At 42.1% G+C, this 12,481-nt stretch overlaps 1 protein-coding gene across 13 annotated transcripts in view; it reads right to left on the reverse strand.

Moving 5' to 3' along the window:
- Window positions 1-12,481, reverse strand: part of KMT2C (lysine methyltransferase 2C) — a 211,770-nt gene that overhangs the window by 140,602 nt on the left and 58,687 nt on the right. For all 13 annotated transcript variants that reach the window (XM_086614336.1, XM_086614346.1, XM_086614342.1 and 10 more), the window contains one exon: window positions 2,145-2,283. In XM_086614336.1, coding sequence (XP_086470462.1) covers window positions 2,145-2,283 — 139 coding nt within the window. The remainder of the gene's footprint in view (window positions 1-2,144; window positions 2,284-12,481) is intronic.

Raw genomic sequence — 12,481 nt, forward strand, 5'->3', positions numbered from 1 at the left:
TTCACTGCTGAAGACAGAAACCCAGAATTGTCTTACTCTCAACTCTGAAAACAGTGATGTAAAAGTAGCTTCATCTACACCTACATCTACTTCTGGTGGAGGCTTTAGTTCTTTTCTGTGTTCTAAGCAATTTCTGCACTGTCTGTTATAATATACTCCCATAATTCTCCTACATCTCACATACCTAAATTTATTTCTAAATATATACAAACATTTCCACTGGATTAAGTTACTTATACTATAAAATAGAAACAGAAAAGCTTACAAAAGAAGAGATTAAGCTGATGAGTATGATTAATTTGGAAATCAGCTTCAAAACTACTTCCCCACATTACAGGTTTAAAGTGTCTTTACAGGTTTAAAGTGTCTATGGAGTCACACTTTAGCCTCAATTTTGATACATTTCCTCCCACCTGTACACAACCAAATATCATCAGTGTGCATTTCACGCGTTGCATCTTCTCCTAAGAGAGAGGAGTTAAGCCACCCGGAATCCAGTCCTCCTACCCCTGCACAGCTCGGTGGCAGTGTCAGCACACCAGACAACAATACAGATAATCAATCAAGAAGTCACAGATCAGGCTTTCTTCTTCTAGGTCTCAAGACACAGTGCCAAAAAAAACCCCTGACATCTGTTTTTTTTCCCCATTGTTATGAGGACATCAATGACTTCTCCAACTAACACCAATTCTGCATCTATATCTGGAACCAAAATTACCTGGGACTAGAGAAACCTATGACTCTCAATTAACTGTTTCACATCTACTTAATAGGTTTCTTTCCAAAATGTCAGAGACAGGATCTGACTATTGTTATTTTAATAAAAAATTAATAGTACTTAGTTTTTTAATGCTTTGGTCAGCCAAAGCAATGGGCCCATGATAGCCTTTCGATCTCAACTAATCGAAGTCAACACTTTCAGTTGGAAGGAAGAGTAAGTTGAGGGCAAATAAAGGCTGGTTCAGAACCACACAGAAATGTTTTTAGAAAACTGTTGTCCAGCTTTTAAGGAACAAGTTTATGGCTAGGGAAAGTGCTGTAAGCAACTATTTATGATAGCAGCAAGAAAGTAATCTTGAGAAGAAAAAACAGAGAGCAGATGAAACAGTGCTAAAACTTTTGCAAATCATCCAAAACAGGATCAAATAAAGAACCAAAACAGCAGTTCAGTTTAACCTGCTCTTCATATTTACTGTCATTTACTACCAGCTTCAAAAAATTCCTTTAAGAACAGAAATTTTTGTCTATTTCATTCAGGTATACACACAAGATCTATTTAACAGAAATCCTCTGTAAGAAGGGAAGTATCTATTGGAACCTAAGACATTTGTGAGCATGTAACACATGAAAATTATATTGCAGCAAGTAAATGAAGTAATTTTTTGTGCATGGAAAACATGCTCTGTGTCGGATTAGGAGGAAGTAAAATGATGATGACAATTCTCTCCAAGTCTGTCAAAATATAATTAGACCTGTAACTGTCTGGTAACTGGTAAGAGCAATCTCTGCAGCAGAAGAGACCTGCTACGGGGTTAAAAGCCGTTATCAGGGCTTCACCAGAGAAGCTCTGCTAGAATTTGATGATACTGTCTCAACAGTTATCACAGACAGTGTGTTTTGGTTTCCTTCAAATAACATAATTAATACTTTCACCGCTGTTTGGGTAATTTATATTGATAAAAAGTTAAAAAACGCCAGAAGATAATTTCTGTATTGTAAATTCTGAAATAAGGAAGAGCACAGTAAAAATCATAAGATATTTGTTTTACTTTGTTCCTGAAAATATAGACACACAAGATGAAACTTCAGAAATAATTTCATATGGATTTGCCAATACACCATTTTCTCAGTAGGAAAGCTTCGGTAATCACGTTTTATTTCCTATCACTTGTGTCTGTTTTAATCTAAACAGCTAACATGCTGTAATTCAAGGGTTTACCAGTGTAATCTGAGGCCAACACTCAAGGAGCGTGCTTTTCACCTTGATCTCCCTGTACGCCAATTAAGCCACCAGTCTCACGCACAGGCTGCTGTTGCCAGCACTTCAAAGCACTGGTAGCACCCCGAGCACTCAGCACCCCGTTACCCGACTCCCGGCCCTGCCCCGATTCAGCACCTGCCTCTTCGTCTCCTCGCTCACTAACCTGGTTTTAGCTTCCACACCCACAGAGGCAGTGGAGCTTGCAGACTCCTCGGATACTGAGCGCTGAAGGACTGGTGTTAGCTGCTTGGTGCTGTCCACTTCCGTTTGGGCATCCTCTTCTGCAGATTGCTCTTTGACTTCTGTTTAAAAAATAAGAATAATATTTATTTATTATTTTATTTATTTATTTAGACTACAAAAACATCTTTAGGCTTTCCCTTGTGCTGCAAACATCTGTTTTATTTATAGATAGATTAACCCTAGTAACTATGTTCTCAGACACAACAGAACTGCGAGTAGGAAAATATTATCTTTCACATCTAGCTAAAACAAGAACTTTTTGTTTGATGTACAGAGACTGAAGTAAAATTATTCCTTAATCTAGAGTGAACTCAAGTAGGAAGACAATATATAATGCTTAAAATCCTCAATAAAGGCATCTAAAACATACTGAATAGAATTACAAAATTAAGAAAAAACAAGAATAAGAAATTCCTGTCCATTACTGGGTATGCCAGATATTTATTTGAGCTGGCATAAACTGGAATTGCTTCACTTATTTCAGTTAAGCTACTCAGTAACATAGAATCGTAGAATGGTTAGGGTTGGAAGGGACCTCAAAGATCATCTAGTTCTAACCCCCTTGCCATGGGCAGGGACACCCTCCACTACACCAGGTTGCCCAAAGCCTCATCCAACCTGGCCTTGAACACTTCCAGGGATGGGGCATCTACAGCTTCTCTGGGCAACCTGTTCCAGTACCTCACCACCCTCTGAGGGTGGTGAAACACCTGAAATGTTTTTGGACATCTGAAACTTTCAAAAATGACTATCTGTCCAAAGCCAATTGGTTCCTGTTAAACCCAGTCCACCAACCTATCCTGATAAAAAAAATGCTGTATAGTTATTTCATACTAGATACGTATCCTGTTGGGAATACATCTTTTGTAATCTTAAGTAGCTCTGTACAGAAAACCAAACCAAGCACCCTTAGTTTTTGGCACATCTGAACAAACAATCCCTGCAGTCATTCCTGGACGAGGATTCCCAAAACAGGCAGCGTCCAACAGAGCCACTCATAATGGTCTGCAGTTAAGTTTTCAAAGTATGTTGGATCTGAACGACAATTTTGTGCCAGTAATCCCCAAACTTCTAAACACAACCTCAATGAAGAGTGCAAACACAAACACCTATAAGACAGGCAGATGCCAAATCGCTAAAACCAAAACTCACAGCACAGCCCAGGAGCACGCACGCAGTGCTCAAAGGAAGACCACCAGGCACTGTGGCCTTGCTCTGATCCATTTTGGCAACGTTATTTAACCTAGTTAAACGTTGCAAAAGGAACTCTGCTTTACTTGTGCCTGCAGAAACTTTCAAGTAAGCAAAAGCCGTTTACTCTTTGCCAGCTTTCATCTCATTATATGTTAATGGACACCCATTACACTGGAAAGGCAGAGTTCATGGGCACTAACTCATTCTCAAGAACTCTGGACTGTGTAAGAAGACACAGATTGTTTCACTACACACTACGACTTATGAGCTTACATCCTTATGGTGCTTTTCCCCTGCTGTTTGCTTCCCTAGAAAAGAAGGGACCCAAATTATACTAAATGAGACAAACAACATCTCAACTGCTGTCTCTGCAATAAACCAAACTGTGTCTCAATATGCCGTTGGAAGACTGAAAACACAGTGCTCACCAAACAGAATGAAAATAGCGTTTATGCTAGCTGCGCGTGCCATACTTCAACTTTGTGAAAGTTTTCCAACAGAAGATTAAGGAAGAACAGAAGTAATGCATTTCACAAGTCAAACTCCTAGGAGATAGGAGTCCTGCACTGGCACGGCAGAGGGACAGCAGATACCCTCACTGCTGCCTCAGAAACGTTCTTGGAAGCATCTGGCACAATACATTAATTGCTTTTCACTGTTTTTAATGAATGTTCATCAGACCTGGTTATGGCATTCTACTTTGAAGCTTCTGGGAATGAAGGAACTATGAATGATTAACGAACACGAAGCTCATTTGCAGATTCGTATGTAAGGCTTTATTTTGCATCCTATTGTCGTGACTGTTTCTGTCACAATGAAGGTCTTCCCATGTATAACAAGTTGGTGAGGCAAGTGACAATTAAAAAAGCTAACTGCACAATTCCCAAATGTCTCTAAGTTCTTTTTTAACATCACTACCTTTTACTAAAACATTAGGAAAATACTAGGAAACATAGCATTTAAAAATTTTTTTATTATTTGAAGACAATTACATCAATAGTTCTTCCCCACCTGACTAGCGAGGACAGAAAGGCCTTCTTTTCATATTAGGGTTAAAAGAAATCACCAAAAGTACAAGGAGTAAAGTTCCTATCCACGTGAGCCACCAAAAGGGTTGAGATTTCCATATGCCTTACAATTCAGGTAACATTCACAGAATCACAGCATGGCTGGGGCTGGAGGGCACCCTGGAGGTCACCGTGTCCAAGCCTCCAGCTCAAGCAGGGTCACCCAGAGCTGGTTGCCCAGGACTATGCCTAGATGGCTTTTGAGCATCTCCAAGGATGGCGATACGCAATAGCAGCCAAAAAAAAAAAAAAGCCTAACACAGACAGGGGACAGACATGCAGGAAAGTCACTAGATTAGTAAAGTTTACAGCATGTGCATTAAATTTCTCTTTTAAATAACACTTTCATCTCATTTGCCTGAATAAGATGTGTACATTGGGCTCTGGGTTGAAAAGACAAGCCTTAGGTTTTATACTATTTAAGAAGTAATTTGAAATTTTTCAAATGAGGAAAAAAATCTCTACAAAGGTTCCATATTTTAAGCATTCAAAAATTTCTTAATAATTATTTTTATTCCTCTTCCTAGAGCAGAATGCAGTGAATACTCGAAGAAAATAACAAATAGCACATCCCATTCTCAGCTGATTATGTGGTCAACCCATCCTCCTAATAGTAGCTGGTCTCCTAATTATGTGTCTTACACGGAGATTTATAATGTTCAGCTGTGTTGGCAATTTTTTCTTTTCCTGCTCTATCTTCAGATGCCTTAGAAACCTTTCTCCATGTAAGAGACATGTATGGAACATGTAGACTCACAGGTGGAAGCCCTGGATTTTTTAAGTCCATCTGCAGCAGCAGTTCCCCTGCAGACTGTGGGAAGGAGGACACTGGTGGTGGCTGGAATTTTGTTACATGATCACAGATTTCTTTGGGGATGTGATGAAGCAAGAGTCATGAAGCAACACTGACTAAAGATCTAAAATGTTCTTTTGTTACAAAACAATCCTTTTCTGTTTTCTAGTAATCACAAGACACTATTCTGCAAGCCACCTGGGTAAACCCTACAGCAAGATAAGGAGATGTAAGTGTGGGCTCTGCTACGGCAACCGGGCAAAGAAAAGGCACCACCATATCCAGTTGGGTTTTTTTTTTTAGAAAAGCTAGAAACGATTTTCCAAGTCAAAAACTGAAAATTAAGAGTTTTTCCACAAAAAAAAAAAAAAAAAGTTACAGCCTTGTGAGATAATATTCCATATAAAGTGACTGGTGATAAAGTCATATAAAGTGATAAAGATAATATTCCAAGCTGTTACTGGTTGGGACTCTACTGTCAGACCTACTTCTAATCTGGCAGGCAATAAAGCAAATGCCATGGCCTTCCAAGTTTCATGAAGAACTGAAAGTTCTGTAGGCTGGAAAACACCAGTATCGACGAAGACAGCAGGGACATTCCAGGGGCCTCCACTGTTGCTTACTGAGATGTTCCGCAAGAGGGAATAATGAACTTTTAACCAGCAGATACAATTGTTATTTTTGCACAAGAAAGGGGTAGTGCTGCATCAGAAAACGGCTAATGGGACGAGGTCTTTTACACAGCCTCATAGCGGTCTACAGAAGTACGAACAACACCAAAATGCTCCACTTTCTAGCAGCTTAGGCAGATAAAGAAACCATGTCAGTGTAGTAACAATATGAAAAGAAATCTTACCATGGGAATTTAAATTATGACTTTTAAATGCTTATCTAGTACTATACTTTAAAAGTTTCACTCACTGTCCCACATTAGGAACAAAACAAGCTTCCACTAGTCAGAGTGCATAACTCCGTTACTGTTCAGGACATAATTTAATAGAAACATCACCTCTCCTGCTGGCATCTGAGGAATTCAGACTGGCACAAACAGTGACCACTTCTGTGCAGAAATGTTTCACGTACTGTAACTTCAAATGTAGGTTTTAGCAGCTGAACACAGGGGAACAAACGGGCACGCTGTGGCGAACCTGTCCTGCGCAGATCACCTGCAGCCCTTCCCAACAGCATGGAGCGTGGCCAAGGCTGAAGGACACGCAGAGGGCAATGGTTGCTAACAGCTCCTGCCATGACTTGGACTGCACTGAGTTTGTAGCCATCTATTCCTGCCTGCTAAAAACACAACCCTGGCAGAGGAAGGGAAAAAAAAACATACTGAAGTTTGAGTGTGATGGCAATAACCACATGCAAGAACCATTTCTCCATGGACAGAGGCACACTTTCTTCATCTTAAGTCAACATTGTAAAATTTTATTCGTAACAATAAACAACAAAATGTACAACCTCATCAGAAGCATTTTGTTGGGTTTTTTGCAAGTGCTGCACGCATTGTGTTTTATTTTAAAACCACCACTGATCTGTTTTTCCTCTCTGAAGGACATTGGGGTGATTTACTTACTGTGACAGTTGTTACATGGAGATGAGAAGAAAGCCTGCAGTTATTCTTTTTTGTGTAGTTCAGTGTGTATTTTGGTACTTTTCATTCAAATAGAACTCCTAATTCTTAAACACATTTTACACAAAAAATAACTTTGTGTAAATTTTGTGCTTGTTATAAAATAAACATAAGGTTTTCAATGTAGGACCATTTAAACTATAACTTCGGTCATTCTAAGCACAAGACACCATATTATGGATAACTAACTCCCAGTGATCCATGACTGAGGAACTTCTTAAGCTAGGGGTGGTACTCAACAGCACTCATCTGATTATTTTTGCATGAATTTGTTCAGGTCTTTTTGAAACCCATGTAAATTCTTCACACCCAAAGCATCCACTAGAAATGAACTCTATAATTTAAGCAGACGCTGAGGGCAAATGCACCTACCTTTGTGCTCTGAACATGATCTGATGTCCCCTAATTTTTGTATTGCAAAACCAAATGAATCATCATTACTCGTTCATTTTCTCCGTCCCACTCATCATTTTGTGAGACCCTATTAAATTCCTCCCCAGGCCTATCACTTCAGGCTGAAGTCTTTTACCTTAACTGATCCCCGCACAGAAGCTGTTATTTACTTCTTGGCATACTCGTTGGCCTTTCCTGTACTTTCCCAATTGCAGCTCATCCTTTTGGAGAACGGGAAGCAGAACTGCACATGGCATTTAACATGCAGTCATGCCACGTGTTTATAAAGCAACAGTAAAAAAAAACACCTCACTGAGGCTTTTTTCCGCCTTATCCCTTTGCGAGTAATTCTTAGAATTTTATTTCCTCCTTTGACTTACAAAAGCTACCACAGTTCTCAGAAGAACTACAGAACCACTTGCTCAGGTAGCAACAGCCATCAGGGATCAAGTAAGGAAGGCTAAAGCCCTGAAGGAATTGAATTTGGCAAGGGATATAAAAAGCAATAAGAAAAGCTTCTATAGGTATGTAGGGGACAAAAGGAAGTCCAAGGAGAACGTAGGCCCCCTCCGGAAGGATACTGGTGCGCTGGTTACCCGGGACATAGAGAAGGCTGAGGTACTCAATGACTTTTTTGCCTCAGTTTTCACTGATAAAGCCTCTTGTCTTACCACCCAAGCTGTGGAAAGAACTAGCAGGGACTGTGAGGATGAACCACCACCCACTGTACTTGAAGAGCAGGTTCGGGAACATCTGAGGAACTTGAAGGTGCACAAGTCCATGGGACCTGATGAGATCCATCCGCGGGTCCTGAAGGAACTGGCGGATGAAGTTGCCAAGCCACTGGCTATTGTATTTGAGAAGTCGTGGCGGTCTGGCGAGGTCCCCGATGACTGGAAGAGAGGGAACATAACCCCCATTTTTAAAAAGGGGAACAAGGAGGACCCGGGCAACTACAGGCCGGTCAGCCTTACCTCTGTGCCTGGCAAGGTCATGGAGCAGATTCTCCTGGGAACCATGCTAAGGCACATGAAGAGCAAGGAGGTGGTGGGTGACAGCCAACATGGCTTCACCAAAGGCAGATCGTGCCTGACCAACTTGGTGGCCTTTTATGATGGGGTGACAGCATCGGTGGACAAGGGTCGACCAATGGATATCATCTACCTGGACTTGTGCAAAGCTTTTGACACTGTCCCGCACGACATTCTTCTCTCTAAACTAGAGAGGCATGGGTTTGATGGATGGACCACTCGGTGGATAAGGAATTGGCTCAATGGCCGCACTCAGAGAGTAGTGGTCAACGGCTCAATGTCCAAGTGGAGACCGGTCACGAGTGGCGTCCCTCAAGGGTCCGTGTTGGGCCCGGCCCTCTTCAACATCTTTGTCGGTGACGTGGACAGTGGCATGGAGTGCACCCTCAGCAAGTTCGCCGATGACACCAAGCTGTGTGGTGCTGTCGACACGCTGGAAAGGAGGGATGCCATCCAGAGGGACCTCGACAGGCTGGAGAGGTGGGCCCGTACCAACCTCATGAAGTTCAACCAGGCCAAATGCAAGGTCCTACATCTGGGTCGTGGCAATCCCAGGCACAAATACAGACTGGGCGGAGAATGGATTGAGAGCAGCCCTGAGGAGAAGGACTTGGGAGTACTGGTGGACGAGAAGCTCAATATGAGCCGGCAATGTGCTCTTGCGGCCCAGAAGGCCAACCGCGTCCTGGGCTGCATCAAGAGGAGCGTGGCCAGTAGGTCGAGAGACGTGATTCTTCCCCTCTACTCTGCCCTCGTGAGACCTCACCTGGAGTACTGCGTCCAGTTCTGGAGCCCCCAACATAAGAAGGACATGGAACAGTTGGAGAGGGTCCAGAGGAGGGCCACGAAGATGATAAGAGGGCTGGAGCACCTTTCCTATGAGGACAGGCTGAAAGAGTTGGGGCTGTTCAGCCTGGAGAAGAGGAGGCTCCGGGGTGACCTTATAGCGGTCTTCCAGTACCTCAAGGGGGCCTACAGGAAAGATGGGGAGAGGCTGTTCAGGAGGGCCTGTTGTGATAGGACAAGGGGTAATGGTTTTAAAATAGAGGGAGGTAGATTCAGATTGGATATTAGGAAAAAATTTTTTACCATGAGAGTTGTAGAACACTGGAACAGGTTGCCCAGAGAGGTGGTGGATGCTCCATCCCTGGAGACGTTCAAGGCCAGGTTGGACGAGGCCCTGAGCAACCTGATCTAGTTGGAGATATCCCTGTTCCTTGCAGGGGGGTTGGACTAGATGACCTTTGAAGGTCCCTTCCAGCCCTAACCATTCTATGATTCTATGATTCTATGATTTTTGTTTATACAAAATTAGGATGGTGATTTTCCCCTGTATGCACTACTACTGAGTTAGAGAGTCATTTTATTTTCTATGGTCAGTCTCAGTGCCTTGCATGTAGGTACTTCTTTTATTACCCTAAATAAGTTTATTTTACCTGCTACCTTCTTCCTGTTTGTACCTGACTAGAAAAGTGTTACCAGGGCAGATGCACATGGGACTCTGTATCTGCTGGTTTATACTATCATTTTTTTATCAGGTGGGACTGGGGCCTCGATTTCTCTAATACTTCTTCTACCAAACCAGAGAGTTGGCGTCGACACAGCATTACCAAATATTAAGACAGGTCTATAGAACTAACACATGCACAAAACAGCACCATTTCTAGTGAAGAAAAGAGGCACCCAAGATACACGCTACTATTTCAATATACTTGACTGGTAACGTCAACGTAAATTCCCTCATCATGTCACTAATGACACAGCAGCAGCAGCATGAAGCTTCAGGGCAATGGGAAGGTGGAATATCCTGGGTCCTTGAAAACTCCTTCTAAAACCTGTTGGCTACGTTTAAGAAATATAGTTTGATACGAAACTGCAAAAGCAGTATTGAGTAAGTAAGCAAAAAGAGAGCTTACATTTCAGAAACAACCTCAATGAAAAACTCAGTGAGGCCAGAATTTATTTAGAAATCACAGATTCCACCTACTAAAAAATATTCCACCTACCCTCAAAATATCTGAGACAGAAATATGGGTCAGAAGGAAAAAAATCAGATTTTTATAAATGGCCCATTTGAAGCATGTATGATGATAAATGCTATTATCAAGTAAGCTTGTAATGATTTAAAGGCAAATACCAAATAACACCCTGTTGTGACTCGTTACCTTATTACAAACAAATTTCCAGAACACAAAGTAAATTAATAAGATGCTTGTAATGATAACAACAAGATACTTCAATTCAACAAGGCCAAGTGCAGGGTCCTGCACGTGGGTCGAGGCAATCCCAAGCACAAGTACAGGCTGGGCGGAGAATGGATTGAGAGCAGCACGGAGGAGAAGGACTCGGGAGTGCTGGTGGATGAGAAGCTCAACATGAGCCAGTAACGTGCACAGGCAGCGCCCAGAAAGCCAACCATATCCTGGGCTGTATCAAAAGGAGCGTGGCCAGCAGGTCGAGGGAGGGGATTCTGCCCCTCTACACTGCTCTCGTGAGACCCCACCTGCAGTACTGCGTTCAGCTCTGGAGTCCCCAACACAAGAAGGACATGGAGCTGCTGGAGCAAGCCCAGAGGAGGCCATGAAGATGATCCGAGGGCTGGAGCACCTCTGCTATGAAGGCAGGCTGAGAGAGTTGGGGCTGTTCAGCCTGGAGAAGAGAAGGCTCCGGGGTGATCTTATTGCAGCATTCCAGTACCTAAAGGGGGCCTACAGGAAATCTGGAGAGGGACTTTTTACAAGGGCATGTAGTGATAGGACAAGGGGCAATGGCTTTAAACTGAAAGAGGGGGGATTTCAATTAGATATAAGGAACAAATTCTTCCCTCTGAGGGTGGTGAGGCACTGGAACGGGTTGCCTGGAGAAGCTGTGGATGCCCCTTGAACACTTGTGGCCCAGTGTTCAAGGCCAGGTTGGATGAGACTTAGAGCAACCTGGTGTAGTGGAAGATGTCCCTACCCATGACAGTGGGGTTGGAACTACATGATCTTTAAGGACCTTTACAACCCAAATCATTCTATGATTCTATTATTCTGCCAGTTTTTCCCATGGCTGGACAGGCAGGAGTCAGCTGCCTAAGAAAGAAGGAACTACTCCTTTTACAATGAGCATAGGGGAATATTAATTACCTTAAAATATATTTAAGCACATATTTGCCTAAAATATTTACAGACAAATTTAACCTACAGGCAATGTCCTCAGTGATGTCAATTCTTCCTTTCATTAATTTTAGAAGTGATAAGCGACATAGCGATGAGGCCTAAGTATCTGCCTGAAAAGCACAAAGTGGATTTTAAAGAGCTTTGATGTTAATGAGGTGGTGATAGTTTTTGCCACTGATTCACCCAAACCAGGACTTGCTCTCAGGTGTGTTTTACTTGTCTCAGTGGGAGGTTCTACTCAGTATGGTTCATACTGGCACAAAAAGTGACTGTGTTTTCTCTAATAAGTAGGATACTGCAACAATATTTTTCTCTTAAAAAGTGCTTTTCGGGCTGCTTCAGAGCTGATGAGATTCTGAATTGGTCCAAAATTCTCTGGCAGCTTCTATACAGGCAACTTTCCTCCACTGAGCAGTGTTTGTTTCCAGTTCTGTGCCTTGCCCTGAGACAAAAGAGGCTGGTTAGAGGAAGACTTTAGGGAGCTAACATGAAGTCCAGCAAGACATCAACTGGTCAGGCAATGTCACTGGGTCTGAGAATAACATTACTAATGGCAATAATGCGGGCAAGAAGCTACCAGTTGAAAAAAATTATACAGATTTTTTCAATGTATTATCAATTCTGAAGCCTCCAGACACCACAGGGAGGTAAGGGGTTGTTACTAAGTACTAATTTATTCTAAGAATTGTGTGACGTGGTACAGATGGTAAACAGAATACCCAATGGATTTACTGTGAGTTTCCCAAGAGACTCAGCAGTTAAAATAAACTTATTGTATTGCACTTCTCCAATTCAGAGTCTGAATCTCAACGTTTTTATGTGAAACAAAGACAGGAAGGATTATAGATTCTAGGAGGAATTGGATATTTTACAAGCGTTCTCAAAAACAGGGAATAATCAAAGAAATGAACATACTGAATTCATTTTCAGTCAATTTAAATGCAGAACGAAGGAAATACCAAGTATAAAAAATTGCTGAAACTAA

The sequence above is a fragment of the Tauraco erythrolophus genome, chromosome 7 (assembly GCF_009769465.1).
Source record: "Tauraco erythrolophus isolate bTauEry1 chromosome 7, bTauEry1.pri, whole genome shotgun sequence".
In the NCBI taxonomy this organism is placed as follows: Eukaryota; Metazoa; Chordata; class Aves; order Musophagiformes; family Musophagidae; genus Tauraco; species Tauraco erythrolophus.